The sequence below is a fragment of the Barbatula barbatula genome (assembly GCF_947034865.1).
Source record: "Barbatula barbatula genome assembly, chromosome: 2".
Taxonomy (NCBI): domain Eukaryota; kingdom Metazoa; phylum Chordata; class Actinopteri; order Cypriniformes; family Nemacheilidae; genus Barbatula; species Barbatula barbatula.
Window position 1 is genome coordinate 22168796 of NC_136767.1, and position 23323 is coordinate 22192118.

Here is a 23323-nt window from a genome sequence, read left to right on the forward strand (position 1 = left end):
TGTAATCAAAACGTCACAATCCAAGAAAGCCATCACAGTTGGCCTGCTTTTATATTTAGTGGAAAGTGGGAGTGATTTAAAACTGAAGTTAGCTTCACTGGAGTATTGCAAAAATGACCCTTTAAATAGTACAGCACTTGGGAAGGCAACAAATCCGGGCACTTTAATCTTCCACATTAGGGCCATTAAAGAAGCATTTACATCAAGATACATACATTCTGAAAAATGGTCTAACATTAAATATTCGACTCTTATATCAATGAATCCCGAAGCTTTGACCTAAAGTTATTAAGAGTTGACTTTCTGAAGACAGACTTTCCTTTGTTCCACAGCTATTGAACTAATCGTTAAAAGGACACGAACGAAGGCTGATTAACATCACGATGATGTCTTCGTCTCGGCCTTTTGTCCGCCTATTCAGAATGGCTCCTTTCATTTGCCGATGACCAACATCGTTGGCAGAGTCATGAGAGGGTTTCTTCCTAAACGTGTCTGAAGTCAAAAACAGCGGATGCTATAGCCATATTAACGTGATTCGGGTGGGTTTTTTTATTCGTTTTCGTTGTTTTCAACATTGACACACGGCCCCTGACACGTGTGGGGCATGAGGTAAATTGTACTTTAAGCTCTAGATACCGTCGAGTAAATGCCATCAAACCTACTCGATAATGAACACGTTTAAACTTACCCAATGCACAGGTTTCACGTGGAGTTGAATTACATCACCGTTTCAGTGTTTGCTTTGGTAATCTCGCGTCGCTCTTAAAAGTAGTTTTAAGGTGATTTGAACAGAGCGCGTGCAACAAATATCACGTGATGTACTTTTGCAGGATTAACCGCGATGGATTTTTTCATAACACTATCAGTGTTTTCTGTTGCAATCATCAATGCATGCAAATTGTAGATCAATGCATGAAGCAACGCTCGTTTGTTTTTCTCTCATCTGACGGTTGCCGTATTTGGATATCTGATGCAAATATAAACGTTTGCTCGCTGGTGCAATTAAATGAAATGGTTGCGTAGGGATAACATTGCCGTTGAGCCGCTAATGAGATATAGAATAGCTGCACGTATAGCCACTGCAGCTCGACGCGTCGGGCAGGAGGCGGCGCAGAGGACGGATCATGTCCAAATGACGAACGTTATTATTAAAGCGCCCCAGAAGACAGAACTGTCTGCCGAAGCGATCGGCCATGCGTCCTCTTTCATTGGTGTGAACGAATGTATAAACGAGGCGTTGCGGAGATTTGTTAACCAATGCGGATGCGCATCCGACATACGCTTCTTTTAGGATAATGTCTCGTCGCGCTGTCATGTAGTCCTGATTTTCATATAGCTCTGTTTCTCTCTGCTCTTCTTCCATAGGGGAATGAGTAATCGCTATGTGCTCATTGGAGGAGGCGGGTATCTCGCAGACATCCGGAATCCATCGCGGAATCCCACAGCTGCATCATCTCGAATGAGAGCCTGCGCGGCGCGCTGTAGGATTTCATACCGCACGTCGTGATGTGATGGCCGCATTGATATTTTGCCATCCTCGGCGCTATTTATGGGGTTTTTCGGTGTGAGACAATCTGATATTTCGTGCCTTTACTGATACACGTTTTTTGGTAATATGGCTGATCAGAGCAACATCCAGTCAGCCGCTTCCAAAAGCATCAGGCCGTTCAAATCCAGCGAGGAATACCTGTATGCTATGAAGGAGGATTTGGCCGAATGGCTGAACGCGCTTTACGATCTGGACATCACGGCGGACACGTTTATGGAGGGTCTCGAGGCCGGTTGCGCGCTCTGCCGACACGCCAACAACGTGAACCGGCGCGCCCAGGAATTCAAGGAGAACTATCCGGACGCGGCGCGGTCTTTGCGGATTCCCAGCAAGGATGTGGGATTCCAGTCCAGGAACGTCATACCCGGGTCCTTTTTGGCCAGAGACAACGTGTCCAACTTCATCGCCTGGTGCAGGCAGGAGCTTTGGATCAAAGATGTCCTCATGTTCGAGACCAACGACTTGGTGGAGAGGTGCAACGAGAAGAACTTCGTGCTCTGTCTGCTGGAAGTGGCGCGCCGGGGGGCCAAATTCGGCATGCTGGCACCCATGTTGATTCAACTTGAGGAGGAGATCGAGGAGGAGATACGGGACCAGGAGAGCCTGACGGAGTCGCTGGGGGAGTCGATCCCGCCGAACATGACGTTTAGTCGGAAGGAGAGCATTGGCGAGCCCGATCTTGAGCTGGTGGCCCGCTGGCAACAGCAGCAAAAGAGGGTCCTGCTGGATATGCGCAACTTGGACGAGCTGGTGAGTTAACAGTTGACATCTGTCAGCATGCTTATAGATTTATAATAACATTTTTCAATCTCAGAAGCCAGGCCTGGTTTTATAGCTATGATTCCGAACTTGTTACATTTTGATACCCAAGGCATACTGCATATTAGAACAGTTACTGGTGTTTTAAAAAAGTAAAAAAAGAAATAAATGTGAGTTTATATTTTTGTTGTCACCTCTCAATTTGAAGGTTTGTGTCTTGTCACAGTCAGCGGAAAAAAGAAGTATCTCTCTTATCAAATTTGTCGATATGCGTTGTGTTACAACATGGGAAAGTTCACAACATCCAAAGCACTGGTGCACCGAGACATCATTTGACGCAGATACTGCACACCCTGTTGTAGGAAATGTCCAAACCGAATTTCCCTCTGAAAGTCCCTCACTTCGCTCCATTATGTGACCTCTTATCAACAACAGTGGATAATTTCATCACTTCAAGCCATCAACAGATATATATATAGTGCCAAAGTTCAAAGTGCTGGCATAGTAAATTGAGGTGTTGTTGATCTTATTATGCTCCATCACAGAATGAGCACCCAGCCACGATATGTGTGTAAGCACCTTTTTTCCTGAGGATGAACTGCTGGCATCAGCATAAATTCAGGCAGGCTGAAGAAAACCGTGCACGTCAGGTGCTGTTACATCACAATTTCATGCCCTGTATTAATACAACTTGTTAGTGTATTGTAGTGTAAGTGATACTAAATTGTACAGTCAGTGATTTATTGGGTGTCGGGCACATCGGAAAGTTTGGATTTGTCCTTTTTACGGATGACCTTGTGTCTTACACAGCTGCTTGTCATCGTATCTCACCAGCCATGTGGACATTTAGAGCAACTGGTTTTGTTCTTTTTAGTCAGGGTGGATTCAATATCAGACATCAGATCATAGTTCAGCACTCAGCAAAATTGATCTATCCAGCTGTCTTCTTTTATATAGTGGGATGACATGCCCTGTTTAATTATAATCGTCATCAAAGCCTTTGGTCTCAGACAAGTTGATACGAAACATTGTTATGACTCATTTACACCTGACTTTGTTGCCATAGTTCAGAAATCTGTGGTGCAACCACCTGCATGACAAATAGGTCCTCTGCACCTATGCGTTCAGACTTCCCCTTCTGTTAAATATAATATAGCAGTTATTTTCAAGCCATTTTAAAATGGGACAATTCACTACTAAACAAACTATGAATGAAATAGTTGTAGACATTGTGCTTGTAATTTATGTCACAATGCAGATAAACGTTGCACAATCATACACTGTGATTTCTTCATTAAATTGATCATAATTCTCTCAGTGACTTTACTTTTCACTGTTACAAACAAAAGTTCTCGTCTCTGATGCTCTTACATTTACATTACGTTTTATTCCCCAAACTTTTGTAGTGGTTTTATGATGCCAGATGCTTCATTTGGCCTTTTAATAGTCACGATATCAACCATGTGAACGCACTGTGTAATCCAGGCATCTGGACCGATCTCACAGATTTAGCTTGTTGATTTTTAGCTTGGTCATGATGAATATCAAATTCTAATACGAGTCCCTACTGCTGTGAGGATACATGGCTGTTAAGTAAAATGATGGCCATGAGGATTATTTCCTTTGAATCATATTTTTCATTAAGAGATTTCAATGGAATCAGGATGAAGGACTTTGTAGATGTGGCTGGATTTAGTGCTGGTAATCCGGTTCATCCCTGAGGAATATGAAAGGTATAATTTTGCCTGATATTCACCTGTCATCATCGTCTCTCTCTCTTGAAGCAAGGCACAGACACACCCACAAACAAAAGCATCGATTTATATGCATCCTACAACTTCCCCCAGCTGGTTTATAAATCTAGTGAAAACTCATATACACGCTGTATGAGGAAAAGCAGAAGTGTCTGGAAGTTTTGTGTATTTAAATTACAGTAACAGTTCCTCTCTTTATTTTATTTCTCTCCCTCTAATGCTTTTCTCAGATGGCTTGATTGGGGTTTTCCACAGTTAGGCAGTGTGGGGGGTGACAGAGGCGCTGCTTCCCTTTGTGTTTGTGTTACTTAGTATAGCCTGTTCTTACTCCTAGTAAAAAATGTCAAGTCACAAACATTCAAGAGCAGCTTTGGTTGATTTTTCCATGTAGTCACTCAAACACTCTGTAACCCAAGATAACGTTGAGAGTGAAAAAGTTGTTTTTGTAACTTCAGTTGATGACACACGTCTTGGTTTGTTGCAGTCATAAGTTGCATTGCACATACTTAGAAAGAAGGCTTCACAGAAAACTTAAAATAGAAATGCTTTATTCAGTGTACGTCTATGAGATTTTCTTCCTGCATTACATCTTTTCTGTTGTACTAAAAGTAACAAATCTGACATGAAACTGTCTGTGCTACAGACATAAATCAGACAGAGATCAAGTTTTATATTCATTATCAGCTATTTGCTATAAAGGTCCCATTCCCTGTGGTCACATTTTCAACCTTTAGTTACTGTGTGATGTTGCTGTTAGAGCATAAACAATACCCGCAAAAAGATAAAGCTCAAAGTTCAGTGCAAAGAGTGATATTGTCTTTAACAGAATTCTAGGACTACAGAGAACGGCTCGAATCGGACTACAGCCCTCTACTTCCCGGGTACATGATGTCACTATTCCGAGTACTTTTAATAACCTCCGCCCAAAGGAATGCGCCAAAAAAGGGGCGAGGCCTCCCTTAGAAACTAAATTAGAAACATGAACATCCATTGTTAAACACCTAAAAAACATAATCAAAGCCTCAAAAACAGCCAAAAAACAGGGCCTTTAAACCCTGACAATAAAAAAGTAATATAGAGGTACCACTAACTAGTGCCAAATTAAAGTTTCCTGTAAAGTTATTCTGTCATCATTTATTTAGCCTCATTTAGTTTAAAACCTCTTTTACTTTCTTTTAAAACACACAAAAGGGGATACTTTGAGAAATGTTTGAAAAAGTTGTTTCGTGTCCATGCAATGGAAGTCAATGGGTGCAAATGTGGTTAGGTGGTTACCAATGTTCTTCAAAATATCTTCTGATGTATTCTGCAAAAGAAAGAAAAGACTCTCTCTCGCTCTCTCTCTCTCTCTCTCTCGCTCTCTCTCTCTCTCTCTCTCTCTCTCTCTCTCTCTCTCGCTCTCTCTCTCTCTCTCTCTCTCTCTCTCTCTCTCTCTCTCTACACACACCCTGAGGCCTTGACATTCTGCTTCATGGCTTAGTCAATAATGTACAACCTCAATATTCTCTCTTTTTGTCACACACAAGTAATCAAAAACCTCCTTTCAACTGCTGTCACCATGCCACAAAAATCACACATATGCATGTACACATACATTTCATTCAGCATTATTGGCAAAATCAGGACATTTCTGTTGCACTAGCATTTGCATCAAAGGCTGTGTCCAGTGATGTGTGTACAGTGTATAGAACAATAACCAACCTGCAAATACTTAATATTTACAAAGTGAAATAAAATATCAGGAGTACAAAAATGAATAAAATTTGAAAAACTCCACTGTCTAAAGAGATTAACCCATTTAAACTAAGCTAAATATGAGGGAGACATCCAGACTGGGTAGATAATTCACAGTCTGTGCCCTGAGCTCAAGGCCAGTGAGACCATCTTTTGTTAGATGTCACAGGGGATGCTCAGACGGATGGTGCAGTGCAACGAGGGTTCTCTTTGCTTTGTACACTGGGCAAATCATGTGGCTGGTTGTGAGGTGTAATGTTTAAGACATTTGACTCGGAAAACTTTAGCAACATCCTGGTTACCTCCAAAAACATCCAAGCATGAAGATAACAGAGAGGAGCACATTGCCGTGAGGTACCAGAGGTGAAATGAAGGACGACAGCGGGAGGGAGAAATCAGATAGAGGGGTGGAGCCCAAAAAAACACAAAGCTTTGCAGGAGGAGATAAGAGACTAGAGGAAAATATGAAACACAAGAGATGTGTGAGTGAGAGGTAAAATAAAAAAGAATAAGAACAGATGGAATATAGGGTTGAAAAGAGGACAGAATAACACAAAGGAGATGGATGGAGAATAAAGGGCAGCCGGGGTGATGTGATGCTCAGTGAACATCATGCTTCAGTACATGTTAAAGAGAAAAAAAGAGCAGGAGACGAGTGCCAGAGGTGCATGTACTGTACGGCCTGATAGACCCACCTCTAATGGTTGACACGAGAGAGAAACGGAGAAAGAGAGACAGGAAAAGTAGGTCATGGCAGTTTGTGCCCCGCAGCCTCACACAAGCTGAGGCTGCTGCCGGCGAATGTCTCGCGCTCTCTCTCACTTTCTGTATGAGCTCAACTTTTCTAAGTCATTTCTCTGTTTATGGTCATGCTGATATATGCTTTTAATAGCTGCCGTAGGACACATGTGGTTCTCTGGACTGCTGCAGTATTAAGCTGTGCCGGGTCGTTGAAACACAAGCTTGTGCTCAGCTTTTGTTTGCGTGGTTGCGTTATAATCCTAAAGGGCGATTTTTTATACAGCGTAGAGTTTGTAAACACACAAGCAAATAAAACAGAGCAAGCATGCATAATGTGTGCATGTGTGCTTGCATCTGCTCAGTAGGGCTGTCAAACGATTAATCACAATTAATCGCACCCAGAATAAAAGTTTGTGTTTAGATACAAGTCTGTGTACTGTGCATATTCATTTTGTATTAACAAACAAATACACACACTTGCATATATTTAAGAAATAAATTAAATGAATAAACATTTAAATATTATTATTGTTAAATGTAAATAAATACATATATATATATTTAGGAAATATTTACTTGTGTGTGTTGGTTTATAAAATGAATATATGGACAGCACACAGACATATATTAGGTAAACACAAACTTTTATTCTTAATGCGATTAATCGCAATTAATCGTTTGACAGCTCTTCTGCTCAGCAATCACAACATGCGCAATGTGTTTTGACTGAAAGCATGATGTTTTATATTACTGCAAAAAAACACAACAATATAAACCATTCTTTTGGACATTTACCACAATAATACCATGGTGCTCTTTGAGTGCAATGGTAAGCTTTAGTATCAATAGTGTGATCTCTCAACAATGCACTGCAGTGCTTTTCATCAGAAATGTAATTAAACATTTTCTGTGTATTAATATTCTTAATTTAGGTTTTTTTCTGGCTGCCTAATAGAGGTCAAGGCTGGAACTGGTTCTAGTTTATACATAGACCTAACACCCACCTTCCTCCCCTGGGCATTTGAAATGGAAAAAAAATGTATGATAAAAGTAATTGATGATGCTTTTAGCTGTTCTGTCAAAGCAAAAAGCTTCATTGTAGTGACCATTAAATGAAAGCCGGCGAAGCCGAATCAAAATCTGGGGCAGGATATATTCAATTAAATACGATAGTCATGTATGTATGTTTTGAAATATTTATGTTGTGAGGCAAATGGTAGAAGAAATAGAAAATACTTAATTGAAGTTAATAAATGTTAAGGATTGACTCTAGAAATGTATTATTTATTCTATAATAAGGGATGAATGGTCATGTTTAATGATGCAAGATACTTTTACCGTTGCTTAAAATATTTATGTGAATTGTGGCGTTAAACGTGATTTATTACTGATCAATTCGTCTCTTTCAATGATGCAGAGGAAAATTACATGGCTCAAAAGTTCCTTCATGCCCAGCAGACCCAGTGGAGTTTTGTTTCATTTCAATCTCAACCTCGTACCAATTTTTAGGTTCTACAGCTGGAGTGATAATATACTAGGAGCAAATAAAGTCATGTGAATTTTACAGCGCTGTATTCTAGCAGAGGGTCACCTGATGGTATTTACGTGAGTTTATAGCTCAGTGCATCTCCCTTTGACTTGTTCATCAACGCCGCAAACAAAAGCGCTGAATGATAGTCTTGTTGTATAATGAGAAATCCTGAGAGCTTTCTTTCTTTGCTCTTTGACAGGACACATATTTTGCTCTGCCCTTGAGCACACGCCAGAACAAGCCTTTCTTGTCTCCTCACTGGAGTTTAACCTTTCAAACTTCAACAGTGGAAGTTTACAGAGTGACTTATTTTAAGGAAACGTTCCCGACATGTTGACTTGGTTGTCATTGACGGTCATTGACACAATCACATGGTCACAGCTGATACTTGAAATCTTATGAATGTCCTTATGTTAAAATGTTATTTGGCTGAAAATGTGTGTATTTTGAGTTTTTGTGTGTGTGATGTTGATGTTGGGTCAGTGTCAGCTGGTAACTAACTCCACCCTCCTGTGGAGGTGCAAAAATGTTTTGGTTCTGCCAGACACCCCCTGAAGCTCAGAGAGCTCATGATGGTGTTTGGATTGGAATTCGCCCAGTCGTCTTGTGATATCTACTGGTGAAATCAGATACAAACTTATCAGCTTGCAGATTATTGATTATTTTCTTTTGGCACACATACATGTTGAAGAGAAGACCGAGTGTATGTTTTAAAAAACATTTGCAAGCTACCTTGGTAACCATAGTTTCTGCCAAACTAAAGCATGCTGCTACAATTATTGTAGCGCTGTCATAAAGCAATATAAAACATGACATAAAAATGACATTTTTGCAAGCTTAAAGGTATATTTGACACCAAAAAAAAAATTAGGTCGAAATTTATTCACCCTCATGTCACTCTGTGGAACACAAAAGAAGATATTTCACTCAGTGGTCCATACAATGGCAGCCAGTGGGGTCCAATGTTGTTTGGTTTCCAAATCATCGTTGGCGTTCTGCAGAAGAAAGTCACAGGTTTATAATTGCATGAGGGTGAATAAATAATTTAATAATTACAAGCAGGGGTCCCAAAAGTAGGGGGATCCCGGGGGATCGCAAAGCCGCAAGGGCAGTGTTGCAAGATGATTTCCAGATTTATTTTAATAATTAGAAATAGCATGTGTAATCAATACGTGTAAAAAATATAAGTTAAGTTAAAAATAAAACAATGTAAATTAATAAGCCCTCAGCCTTAGGAATTTCATCCCCCTCTGAAGTGATTAGTCCCAGTAAGGACATGAGCCAACCGCATTAGGTTAGGTGCAGCAAGCCCATTTACAGCACCACGTTAAACAGTCCCATGTGCATGCAGATTATTTTTCAGGGTTTAAAGTGATGCTTTACATAAAAATTAACTGATAACTGATAATAACTGATTAGAGTGCTGATGGATGTGCCTCTTATCGTACCTGAGGAAGATGTCCTCTCTGACAGAGGTAGAGAAGCGCCGCAGTCAGAGGGGCCATCTTCCTCAGGTAAGATAAGAGGCCACATCCATCAGCACTCTAATCAGTTTGATGAAATTCGACCATCTGTAGTAGTAATAGTTAAAGTAATGTAGTGATTAAATAACTAAAAAATAATTTTAGGTTAGATTGTGCTCTTAACATTATACATGTTTGGGTAGAATAGGTGCATGTGCACATTTGCGTGCAAGGTTTGTATACATTAACCACCTCCGGGGATAGTGGGGGTCTCGAGTCACTGGCACTGTTATTTTGGTGGTCGTGGGCTGAAAAGTTTGGGAACCCCGGCTTTAAAGGTAGCAGATGAATGCCATTAAGAGAAGACTACCATTTTAAGAGTAAAAGTAGTAATAGTTTGTAACTATACAATGTTTGTCTGCTTTTGTATGTCTACATACAAGCCTAGCACTTTATTGCACTCCCGTTTCATTCCAGGGTGTCTATTTACACACAAATCTCCTGAGATGCTCCGTCACGCGATTACTGAGAAATGATTTAGCAACTCCAAAACAATCCACCCTCACGGCATTATATCTAAGCCCGGAAGGGTCCTTCTCTCCCTTTCAGTTGGTAGGTCAGCACAAAGCCAGACGTGTATGTGTGTAACAGGTACCCCGCAGTTATCAGAGACCCAGATACAGCTCACTATCTCTCAGATGCTCCATTTCCTCGTCCGGGTCTCCAGGCGGGCCGCACCCGTACTGTATCTTTAATGCTGTCGCTCACGGCCCCACAGTGCCGCTGTGGTTAACTTTAAAGGAAGCGGTGTGATAATCTGAGAGTTCCCTGCAGACGTGCTCTCAGGCAAAGCTGGACAGATAACAGCACTAGGGATGGTCTGATGGTTGTCTTGGCTATGTAGTACCCAAAACAAACCAAGATGAGGTCTACAAGCAATGGTTTTAGTTTTATTGTTTATTTAGAAGCATTGGGCTGTCATTGTGAAGTTTTATGTTACATACATATCAATATGTCTTATATTAAACTACTCTTTAAAAAAAAAGAGATTTCATATTTTGGTATTTTTATTTTTGTTCATTCCTAAAGTCAGTGCAGAGCAGAGCCATCATTTTCTCATTTTTCTGCGCTCACTCTGGCACAGGCAGAACTTATTGTTTCTGCTCTGTTTGCATATATGACAGCTGAAGGGATAGTGCTGGTGTTGCATACATTTAAATAACGGCTTCACAGCATTTGGACAGGGAGGTGCCTCATCTAATATCAACAAAGAAAGGTTGTGAGAACATTACAGGGAGTCGGCCTGTTTTGGTCTGCTACAGTGCATTACAATGCTTGGACCCGATTCACCTTATAATGGAACGAGAGCTCAATGTTCTGTACCTTTGTGACAGCGATTTTGCTGCCTGAAGTCCATTTATTCTCTTACTAGAATAGTCAACCCTTACGAAACAAAATGATATGGAAAATATAATGCAATATATAAAAGTGATAGACTGTTTGTAATGAAATAACAGCAGTACCCATTAACTTTTATTGTATCAACACAAAACCAATGCAAGTAAATGGGTTGTTCCGTTATCAACATTTTTCCGAATATCTTCTTTTGTGTTCTGCGGAAGAAAGTCATACATGTTTGAAATGGCAAGTTAATAATGACAGATTTTTTTGCTTTGGGTGCATTACATTTTGCAATATTGTATTATGTTAACAGTGCATTATTCTAATTCTATTTCTCAAAATTCTAAAATTATTTTAATAGCAAATAAAACTGGCTATTGAGAATGTAAAGTAGACAGTATTTCATCTCCCACAATATTTAGAACAGTGGTTGATCAATATGGGTTTTTTAATGAAAACTCTGAAGGTGATGACTGGGTTTCAAGTCATCCACACACACACAAACAAACTTATTACTTTAGAGCGACAGAGCAACAGAAAGTATGAGACGAGAAATATTAGGAGACAGACTGTGCTCGTTCTTGTATTGTAGTAACTGTCAGATACATGCTGCCTAAACAGACTTGGAGTATGTCAATGACAGAATATTCCTTCTTTAGCCATCTAAACTACTAAACAGGCCAACAGCATGAACATTTTTTACTTGTTCACGGATATTCATAATGCATTAAACTACAGTTCCAACAGTCAATCAGATAGTCTCCATTGTGCCAACCGCAGTCTGACGTCTCTCCCAGCTGTGGAAATTCAGCTCAGTTTTCCATATGTTTACATAAAGCAGTGTCCAGACAGCGTAAGAATAAAGGAACCGTACAGGCAGAATGTTCCACAAACAGGAATTTAATTCCAGTTTCCCTTCTTGTTATGCAAGTAATGTCAAAGTGAAAAAAGTCATAATGGCGCTAAATATTGTTTTATTTATTCAAAATATATTACTTTGTTTGGATGTGAAACGTGAGACGAATTGTTTATGTGTGATTCACCCTTACAGACATTGTCATTGAGTTTCATTGGTTTCATTGAGTAAATCTTGCACATTTTGCTGACTTAGTGTCTGTCATATTAATCCTCTTTTCAGTCTCTTTTGAAAGGGTGGAGATGTGTGTTAAGTACAAAATGTGCATCACATGTGATACATTTTGCATAGAGGGAGTCTTTGTCTTACCATTGCTTTTCTTTTCCTGTCATTTTTATTCTGGAGTTCTTTCTTGGTGGTTGTCATGTGGCCACACTCATTTAAGAATCTTTTTACGGAAAGCAACAACATCAGAGAGAATTTCAGAGGGCCTTGGCAAGTTCATGTTCACCACACCCAGCCTGACCACTCAGCTTCTGTAGGTCCGACACACCCACCCCACTGTACTGCTACGTCATTCTTTTTCACATCCATAATTACATCTCGAAGTTTGTACATGTGTATGTGAGTCAATCTTTGGATAAGTTCCAAACTTCGTCAAGTTATGACGCAACATAGGGAATGGCTCTTTGTTTCTGTATGTGAGCTTGGAAGAGAGACTTTGTTTTCCCTGAGGTGTGATTCAATTAAGGTGGGACAGGAATTGGAGTGAGTCACCTCAGGACCTCAAGAGTCAATAATATACAGACTATGCGATCCCATTAAAGTACACGCACATACACGCTCTCTGCTTCCTGCGCTGCATCACACTCTTTTAAGTTATAGGAAGATGAGGGATATGACTCACTGTTTCTTGCAGGAAACTGCTTCTGTTCAGGTGCTGCTGAGCACTCGGTGGAACATGTCGAGGGTGACTAAATGTCATTTGTAGTCTGCAAAGAGCTGATAAACAACTAGGTGCTAAACAATGGCGTATGACTTCAGCAACAGTATCATATACGTCATTTTGAGAAAAGTGCAATAATGCCATGTATTCTAGTACCAGGTTTTCTATTTCTGTATGTTCTCTATATTTGCATATATCTCTTCTGTTTCGTATGTAAAAAATAAAAAAGTTTGGAATTCCTTGGTCTATGCTGATATATGAGATGTAGTCAGTGATATATTTTTGGAGATTATTTTGATATCAAGATCTGTATATTTGTTTTATATCAGTTGTTCTCACATGATTTTAATATGTATCCATATTGTGTGTTATAGGTGCGGGAGATTCTGGGCCAGTGCTCCTGCCCATCTCAATTCCCCATGACCAAAGTCTCTGAAGGGAAGTACAAAGTGGGCGACTCCAGTGCACTCATCTTCATCAGGGTACACCTTCAGTTTCAATCTTAATCTCTCTCACTCAGTTATTCACTTTCTTGTCCGCTTTTTTTTGCTTAATTGTAAAGTACATTATATTTTAAGTGTTAAAGTACCGTCTGCTATATCAGCTTCATTCTTGCTTCTCTTGGTATTTTACGGCAAAGTGAGCACAAACACACATCACATATAGAGAATGCTGCAGTTTACCGTTTGAGTTTGTGCTGCTGTATTATCGTGCACCCAGAATAGAGGCCAGACTATAATAATTATAGCTTCATAATAAGTCATCTTGAGGTCTGAATGGTGTTTACACAAGTTTCCAGGCTGACCTATTCAAGACTTAGCCTGTTATCCAACTGCATCTTAAAGCACCCACACCCACCCATACTGAAAACAGAAATAGAAAATTGTGTCATTTCCTGTACTTTACCTAGCCCCCTAGATTCATGTGTTTGTGTTTGCATGATTGCATGTTTACGTGCACTTCATGCATGCATCTATACTTGGTTTAATATGTTTTGGGGCCTACAGGAGTCATTTTTCAAAGGAATTTTATCATACTTCAGTTCAGCAGGACTAAATCGATTAACTCCATGCAGTCTATTCTCCACATGGATAATATAACTGCAACCCTATATCCTCCTCATTCTCTCTCTCTCTCTCTCTGTCTTGATTATCTCTCAGTTTTTCCTGTGCCTAATGGTTTCTTCCTTGTGGTTTGTGTGTGTGTGGTTTTGTGTGTACAACTTAGTCGGTGCTGTACGGTTGAGCCCTTTTATTTAGTGTGTTAAGGATTATATATAGAAGCATCATCCCATCATTCTTCGCCAGCACAATAAGCCCTTTAGCTCGGGGTGAATCAGAGGCCCTTTACACGCCAACCTTAAAAGAGACAAAAAGTGGCAAATTATGGGTGGTCGTCTCATTCCAATGCTCTTGTGCCATCATGTTAATTTTTGCAAACTGCAACAAACACTAAAACCCCCAGTGACAGAGCCGTTGGCTAGTGAGAGATTAACATTGTTTGTTGTAATTACAGTTTCAGCATATTTCCGACTGTTGCCGTGGCAACTTCACATCTGACTCCCATGTGCTTTTGAAAGCTAAAGTGTGTAGTTTGATCCCGGTTTAATATACGGAGACGACTGTATAATGAAAACCAGTAAACACCGCAGCTCCGTGGTGCTATCAAAACATTGCTCTGTTTGCTCTGTCAACCTTTTAGCTGATAGCTACTTAGCGCATCTTTCTGCAGTTACATTTAGATGTTTACATTATCAACACAGCTCTACAAATATATACATTGAAGTGTAAGGTGTGTTCTGTTTATGTTTCGGTCTTTGTTAAAACGCGACCTTGTGTAAATTTGCAGAGGTGGGCATTGTGCCGACTCACAGATGTGCTCTTTTCATGGCAAAGGCACACGGACACTCATCGCATGGTAATTTCTTAGCATGTGCTCAGCAGATGGAGCTTAGCGATGCCAAAGAGCTTCACTGCTTCAAGTTCAAAATATACCGTTGACGAGCGAAATGATTTTTCTAACTCGAGGCTTGATAAAGGAATGAAAGTGAGCCTCATTTCTCCTTTTCTTTCTTTTCACTATAAAGAACTGAAGGAACAGGGCTGAGAGCAAAGGAAGGAGCGTTTTTATGCTAATGCTCATACATTCCCCTCTCTCTGGATACCAGCTGAGAAGGCCTTGAATAAGGGGGAGTGTGTGTGTTGTGCCCGATGTCATTTTGTTTTCTCTGCAACTCTTCAGTGTGTTGTTATGCTTATGAAGGAGGCAGTGAGGTGGATAGAGGAAGTGTTGGTGGGCAGATCTGTTACTTAACATTAAAGGACACAGGGTCATGCTGTCCCACCTGTATTATTATTATTATTGTAGTTTGCTAAGCATCACTATTATTGTTGCTTATACTAAGCGACCATTTGAACAACACTGATAATTGTCAATATTGAATAACAAATGCTACATTTGTGTAATGTGAACATTTATTAATCGACTTTTTAAATGAAGCATTTTGGAAAAGCTTTGTCAAGCAACTGCTGAACAATCACACAAACCTGAAGTTTTATCCTGTTTACATGGCTGGTGCTGTAGACCACTTTAAAAAAACATGAACAACGTCGATTCAACACTGGTCCAGAATAAATTCCTGTTTCAGTTTTTAAACATTGCACAAACAACCAACGTATAATCAAATCAACATGTTAAAGAAATATTTTTAAGATATTTGTTATAAAAATGAAACCGGAAGTACTTCTGGACCAGTGTTAACATCTTGCGAAGTGGTCTTTAATATACTTATTTCAGTATATTTTTCATGTAAAGCTATATGTCTTTCTAGACATAAAAAATCAGTACCCTTAGTTAGCTTAATGGAGAATATTTAGTGAAATGCACATTGTGAAAAGCTCTAAATAAAATGGAATTTAATACATTTACATAAGTTTTATTTCAACTGTTTGTGAAAATCATTTCTCTGTCTCTCTGTAGGTGTTACGGACTCATGTGATGGTACGTGTGGGTGGAGGTTGGGACACGCTTGAGCATTACCTCGACAAACATGATCCTTGCCGCTGCGCTGCTTTCTGTGAGTGTACACTTTGTGCCTCATTTCATGTCTTTGGGTTTAAGATTATTAGGATTCTTTTAATAGTTTCTCACTTTTCTTTGTTTGCTTTTTAACAGTGCCATTCATTCAAGTTATACAGGTTTCTCGTGTGTATCGGTTACTAAGGATTAGTTCCTTAATTTCAGCACTCCACACAACTTGTGTAATTCAATGTCTTTTTGTGGCCTTGACAACAATTATGATAAAGAATGAGTTGTAAAATGTTGTAAAGGTTATTTAAGTGAGAAATCACATTGGGAAAGTACATTGTACTGCAATATAATGAAAATGACCTCATCTTTGTTTTGAGTGTTAAAGAGATGACAATTCTGTCATCATTTACTCACCATCTTGTCATTTCAAACCTCAAAATTCGGAAGAAAGTTATACAGGTTTGAAATGACAAGAGGGTGAGTAATTGATAACAGAATTTTCATCTTTGAATTACCTATCCCTTTAAAAGAGCCTTCTAATGTGTTTCTTTGACCTTAGCACACAGGTATCAGCAGGCAAAAGCGTGCGGCCAGGGACCTCACAGCAAGAGCTCCAGCGCTCACTCCTCACGCTCCACAAGCCCAGGACCTCACTGGCGCAATGAGGGCATAGCACCACACAAAACCACTGACAGACGCTCCTTGGATCCTGCCTTGGGCTCTACGGCTAACTCCTCGCCATCACGGCCTGGCAGGTTGCATCATGCAGTCGTACCTGTGGAGATGGACACGGGACGACCCACAGCGCTGCTGCCTCGACCACCGCGAGACAGATCAGAACCACGTCACTTTAATCCTCTCAGGTCAGTGTACACATGTTTGGGTGTGTGGCAGTGTGTTTGTGTGAATGTAGCCTGTGTTTTTAATGATGATATGGGTGAGCACGTGCATTTGTTTGAAAAGTACCTAGAAAGAAAAGTTCCCAAAAGAAAACACTCAGGGGTGCCTTACTGAATTATAATACAAGTAAAATGCAGATTTAAGATATTTAGTAAGCAGTTAAAAGGGCATGGAAATATATATTCTCATGACATAATAAATATATATTTAATATATTATTCTGTTGATTAAAGATGGCAAAAAATGATATTCATTGTTGTCATACAGTATTTTATGAAATTATATTTGGTTCATTTTGATAATAATTAAAGAAAATCAAATCGTTTTATTTTATACTGCCATATGTACAGAAATGTCTATTTATGGGATGAATTGAAGCATGAAGTGTTATGACTGTGACACATGCATGAATATGTTTGCACAGTTGGTTTTCTCTATGAATCCCGCAGGGTGTCTGCCATTTGTTCCTACTGACCCAGTTACCTCCACAAATTATAGCACTGCGACATTTTAAGGCAACAGTATACATGCACACAAACAAACATGAACACAGGGAAGACACAGATTACTGCAAGAAGATTTAAACTAATCCCAGGTGACATTGACCTGACGTCTATCTTCAGTTTATAACTCCCCCTCGAGTTAGAGATAGAAATAGCATTTTACAAAAAGAGCACTGTGTATGATTGTAATGATAGCATGCTCATTCTTTATTTCTGGAGCAAATGTAGAAATATACAATTTGTTAGTTCAGAATATAAAATACTGGCATGACTGTAAAACCTTTATTAATGCAGTATTAAGAAAGCAGAATTTACTCTAAAACTAAGAAAGAAAAAGTTTCACGATTCCTATGTGATTATGAGGCAATGTGTTGTGGGCACGCCATTGTATAATTGCATCACGAACAGCCTGCTAGTTTATCTTGGCAGTGTGCCTTAGTTTCCTCAGGATGACCAAAGATGCAGGCCAAGCGTCAAAGCAAAACACTTTAACACTTGCACTCCCGGATTCACAGGTGAGACAGGCTGGATTACTGAAGATTAGAATAATCTCACCGCTAATGTCTGTCACTGAAGAAACGGGTCAGCAGAGAGTTTATTTAGGTTTCATTACAGGGCCAGACTGTCGACATGGAACAAAGAGCGCTTTTCCACCATTGTGCCGAACCTATCTAAGCACAGTCTGAAACCGTTACAGTTATGTTTCCACGTGAGCCTGGTTTGACACGGCAAACTGTTCGCAGCTCAGATTTTTCGGCACGGTTGTCGAACTCGTGCTAATGAAGGCGTTATAGCTCTGTCTCTTGTTTTACCAAGGCAGTGCGTGACCCATTTGTGTTTACATTCTAAACATTTCGGTGGAAAAAGAAATCATTTACGTACCGGCTGGCATGGATCGGCACGGAGTGGAACCATTAAGCAACGACGAAGATTCGGTGCAATGTTGGAAAAGCGCTCTGTCAAGAATGTTAAATGTTTTCTTATACTTGTGGGAAGAATTTAAACATATATACAGTTCAGAATGCTGTATTTTGAAGATTAATGTTAAGAACATGTTTGTGTGCATGTGTATGATAATGCCAGAGAATGGTAATCCTGCTGTCTCTTCCTTTTTGATGGTTGTGTAATCCCACAGATTTGGCCACTGCGGTTAGTTTTGCATATGCTTCACTGCATGCTTTACACAGATTCTCTGTGCAAACAGTTCACAGTGACTACAAATATTAAATAGAATCATGTAGATTACTGAAATGATGTTTATAATTTATTCATATAAATGTAAGCATTTTGCATATATTTACATGCAATGCACATTTTTGTTGCGTTCAAATGATCGATTCTCTGAATTACACAAATAGTGGCATAAAAAAATATGAATTGAATCAATACCATGACTTTAAAGATGAATCTTGGGTAAAACATGTATTTCTTCTTATAGGAATAAGGACTCCCATCTTCAGATTACTCGCAGGCTTTCTGGAGATAGCGACTCTTCTACAACCTCCTCCAAAGGTGGAGAAGGTAGCACAGGAGGAGGCCGCTTCTCTCTGGGTACACGGCAGGCCCACGGAGAGAAGGTGGTGCTGCTGGTTAACCGTAAGGAAGGAAAGCATGTTATTGAGCGTCCTGCACCAGGGACACAGGTCGCAGCTGTGAGAATGGCTCAGACCCACTCCCGCAGTGCTTCCAGAGAGCGTCCTGCACCTCAGTCCGGCTCCTTACTGAAACCTAGTCCACCCCAGGCCTCAGCCGAGGTAAACCGTACACCCCGCACGCCCGAGAGAGGCAGATCCTTGGGACCTGAGGGTCCAAGGAGGCTCCAGGCTCCACGCTCCCTCAGCCAGGGCAAGGCACCCAGAAACCATCTATGTGAGTCGAGTCCTGGATCATCTCCTCTTCACGGAGACCCTCAGCCTCTCTCCATGGATCGGAGAGAGGAACTGAGGCCCAAGCACGTGCCGCCATCATCTTCAAGAATGAGTGGAAGCTTGCCCAGAAGACAGGCATCCGCCTCCGCATCTAACTCACCTGGGAAAGGAAGTGCGAGTGGAAGTCCTGGAAAGAAGGTGATGGTAATGCCAAAACCCCCTGCTCCTCGCTCACCTTCCTCCGGAAATCGCAAACTGCTTCCCCCTGTCTCACCGGCTGGGCGGCGCTCCCCACATTCCTCCCCACGATCGAATCATCACCTTACACCACGTTCCCCTCGAAACATGCACACTTTGCGATCCACAGGAAGAGAACAAAAAACATGGGTAAATCCCCACCACCAACAGCAGGAGAACCAGGGTGATATTTTGAGTTTGCATCTTCTGCCAAGTCTGGACCCTCAACGGGAGCAAGACCTGTATCGCAGTTTTGAGGCTGAGTTTCTGGCCAATACGCAGCAATCCAGGGCGGGGCAGAGCAAATCGTCCAGTGCTGGAAGGGAAATTGGGTCCGTTCCGCTTCCCCTTGCCCAACAAGGTGTAGGGTTGCTTCCGACATCCACAGGTGACGCTAATGTTACAGACTCTGCCTATTCTTCATCAAACTCTTCCACATCTTCTCTCAACGTTGGAGGCAAGTTAGGAGTGCTTCCTGATTTACGAGAGTCTAAACGGACTAACCCACATCCCTGTGCGCTTGAGGATCCTCCCACCCTCCTCCACAACCAAATTCGGGGAGGTTTCCCGAATGGTGGGCTCCTGGAGGGAGAGAGATGGGCCGGACGAGGCGGAGCTCTCCGCAAGCTTCCTGCCATCTCCAGCTCCATAGAGGAAGGAGATCCCCCACAGTCTGTGTACCACCCCAAAAATCTCACTGGGAGTTTACCGGTACCAATGGACAGCCAGCGGGACCTGGTGGACTGGGCTGTGGTGGGTATGGAAGGAGACGTCCCACAAACCGAACATCATCCTGATCTACCATATGACCATAGCGCAGACCCAAATGGTGACCTACCAGAGTCATTTCCCTCCCCTCCACCACCTCCGGATGACTGTTCCTACCAAGATTCATCTAGTGAGAGCTCTTCCATGTGTTTCAGCCTGAGTGAACCTCCATCTGAGGGATCTTGCACACCTCCTTTACCCTTGCCTAATGGAGATGCCGATGGTGCGGTGGTTCTTCGAGCCAAACGAGGTCAAAAGAAGGCGGAGAGGGTGCCTTCTATCTACAAGCTCAAGCTACGTCCACGGATGAGACCTCGAACTGACAACAGACCCGAGAACAGCCCGTCGCGCATTCCTACACCTGTGCAATACAGAAATCATTATCAGTCCCCTTCCAATTCATCTCCCTGCCAGACCCCACCACAGTCCCCACGTTCAAACAGTCACCAACCTTCACACAAAGCTCTGCACCAGGCTTTTGCTGACCTTATTCAACCCCAGCAGCGCTCTCCAGCTATGGGCTCTAGAGAGTGTGCTTACTCTTCAGAGTCCAGTCTTGACCAGGAGGCCTGGATGTGAAGTGTGGTGATGTGAATAATGATGGACTCAGGCAACTGACATTTACAGCTTTAAAGAGTGTTTGAGACACAAAGCACATTTATAATGACAAGAAGACAATGCACATCTGATTTTGGTAACATGTAGCAGGATGCTGGAATCTTAACCGTTGTTTCAATGGAGACAGGTTTGTCCGCAAAGTGGAACATTACAAACATCATTTCTGACCGAGTTGTCTCCTCTCCATCACCACATGCACTATGTGTAATTTATTTGATCGAATCATCTTGTTTGCTTCTTTACTTTTCAATTTCGAAAGGTAAATTACTGCATTTCCTATCAAAGGAAGTTTTGTGGTGTATAGGTTTTATTCAAAGCAGCGCTGTGGGTTCTGGGCTGTTACATTCTCATTTCTAAATTGGTTCCACAACAACACATTGTAACAAGTATTGTTAGTTTTCTTAAGATGGTGATAAAGTGTTAATCTTTTATTGAGGGAACTGTCATTTACAGATTATTCTGTATTCTGGTGTTGAAACTAAGAGCATGCCCTTCAAGCTCTACGCAAACAAGATGGAGTGCTGAAAACATCTAATATAATTTGATGTACATCTGCTAGCATCTGCTATCTGAAGTTTTAAGCTCTATGTGGGATCCAAAATTGCAAATAAGAATTTTTTTATTTAGCCCATGCTAAATAGGACATCATAGGAACACCTCCCCTTCTGTTGTTTCTATTGATCCTAATTGGATGATATTCTATATAGACTTGCTCAATTTGCATAAACAATAGGGCACCCATGTTAATATTTGTGTAATATGTACAAACTGATTGATGTATAGGTTCATATGTAATATATGTTAATTTGGTGAAATGTACATATAATTATTGAATTTAAGGTTGGTGTATTTGAGTGTGATAACTCTGCCTTAGCTATGCAATGTTGCTATTGAAGGTTGCCTTGACAAATCTTCCTGCCTTAAAGTAAGGATGAGAAGCTGTGTTTGTGGGGTCCTGTATGTGTGTTTATCTGGGTGGGCAAGTCTGTGAATGTTTAAGATGTTGATGGACCCTCTGTTCTAGCCCATTGTTAACTGTGAGACAGCCAATCATAGATAGTTAAGGTAACAGATTTATGATTCATCAGCATTTCTCTGTAAGTCTCTTGATTGAATCAGAAATACTTCATGATTTATGTGGAGGTGAGAAATGAAGGATTCTTCGTTTTATGATTTCTCATATCAGTAGGGTGTTTTAAGTGGAAATCACTACACACTGTGTATAGGAAAACGTTCAAATATGCCTGAGTCACTTTTATTGTAAATTTCATATGGAGTCCAAAACTGTACGATGACTGTTATTCTTGCCACTTTCTATTTAAGCTCTGTGGCGCCACCAAGTGGTCGAACGCATTCCACACATTACACATGTGGATGTGCTGAAAACGTCATTTCCTTTGAGTGAACTCTGTTACTTGACTGTTTATTTATATATTGATGAGGATGCTGAGGGTGACAATATAAATGTATCATTGAGTGGGGGATTTTATGATTTGTTTGTTAAGTTACTTAAATCCTGTTTAATTACACTACAACATACTGGTTTGAGAGTGGATGTTAAATCTTTGGACCTCGGTAAATGATCTAAAGTGTTTTATAAAGGGAATATGTTTTATGCTTTTGAATAAATGGATTATTGGTTCATGTTTGGTAAGTTCTCTTTTAAAGGCTTTACACTGCTGCTGTGTATTCATGAGTGCAAGTGTTATATTGAAAGATGGTCTGATGTTTGCTCTCTCACTTTTTTGCCCCTGAAAGAGGTGTTTTGTGGTTTGGATTTCTGGGTTCTGTTTGCCTAAAAGACTGCAACTAAGATTATTACGATTGGTATGACCATGCATATCTCCACCTATACTGTATAAAACCTGCTAGTCAGTGCACCACCGCACATAGCTTCTGCTGTGGCACTTTAGAACAACGTTAAGTTTCACACCTTGGATTGTAGAGCTTTCTGCAGTCTTTCAGATTATATTCACGGTTGCTGTGCCTGTTACACTGTAGTCAGGCAAACACGTATACACACTACATAGCCATTCAGTTCATCTTTCCAGTATAATCACTCGCATGTACAGTTGACTCCTTTTGATCGTCATTTGTGTTTTCTCTTGTTTTTTAACAAAAACAGTTTCTTCTCTGCGTTGACATGCATTGCGGGTTTGGAAATCACATTTGAAATGTATTGCATGGATGGGTTTGGTTGATCTGTATTCATTCTCGACAACAGAACGACAAGCGTGTAGATTCACATGATTATTTACTTGCAAAACCAGAAATCTGATTTTCATTGTACAAAAATAAATGTTGAATATATGCCATGGCTGGTTGATGGAAAGACTGTGGATTGAGTTGATCTAAATGTTTATGGAATCACTTTAATTTCTACTATTTGCATATTTGATTGATTATTTCTTATTTGTTCAATGTTGACAATGAAATGTAAGGTCTTGACATTGTGGAATTTGTCTGTGTTGAATAGCAATATTGCAAGACCAACATTCCACCGTTCCCTGACAACCAATTGCTGTTAATTTAATTCTTGTAATAAATTTTTTGGCGATGAAATCTTTTGCACACTGTGTTTTTCTGGGTGGAATAGATAGAGAACACAATGTGTTGACTGATAACCTCAAAGACATTTAGACCCATTTTACTCTTAGCCTACAAA

General features: G+C 40.6%; 1 protein-coding gene across 1 annotated transcript; it reads left to right on the forward strand.

The window, feature by feature from the left end:
* The first annotated feature begins 828 nt into the window (after positions 1 to 828).
* On the forward strand, positions 829 to 23217 carry gas2l1 (growth arrest-specific 2 like 1). Its single transcript, XM_079485799.1, has 5 exons — positions 829 to 2299; positions 13109 to 13216; positions 15714 to 15810; positions 16324 to 16627; positions 18606 to 23217. The coding sequence occupies exons 1-5, from the start codon at positions 1616 to 1618 to the stop codon at positions 20617 to 20619; spliced, it is 3207 nt and encodes a 1068-aa protein (XP_079341925.1). The 5' UTR covers positions 829 to 1615; the 3' UTR covers positions 20620 to 23217.
* Positions 23218 to 23323: the final 106 nt, after the last annotated feature.

What these genes read in the sequence shown, in the direction of transcription:
- gas2l1 (XM_079485799.1), top strand. Translation starts at nt 1,616, where the DNA reads ATGGCTGATCAGAGCAACATCCAGTCAGCCGCTTCCAAAAGCATCAGG. An exon ending in TGCGCAACTTGGACGAGCTG is followed by an intron (nt 2,300 to 13,108) that starts GTGAGTTAACAG and finishes TGTGTGTTATAG; the next exon opens with GTGCGGGAGATTCTGGGCCA. An exon ending in CGTCACTTTAATCCTCTCAG is followed by an intron (nt 16,628 to 18,605) that starts GTCAGTGTACAC and finishes TTCTTCTTATAG; the next exon opens with GAATAAGGACTCCCATCTTC.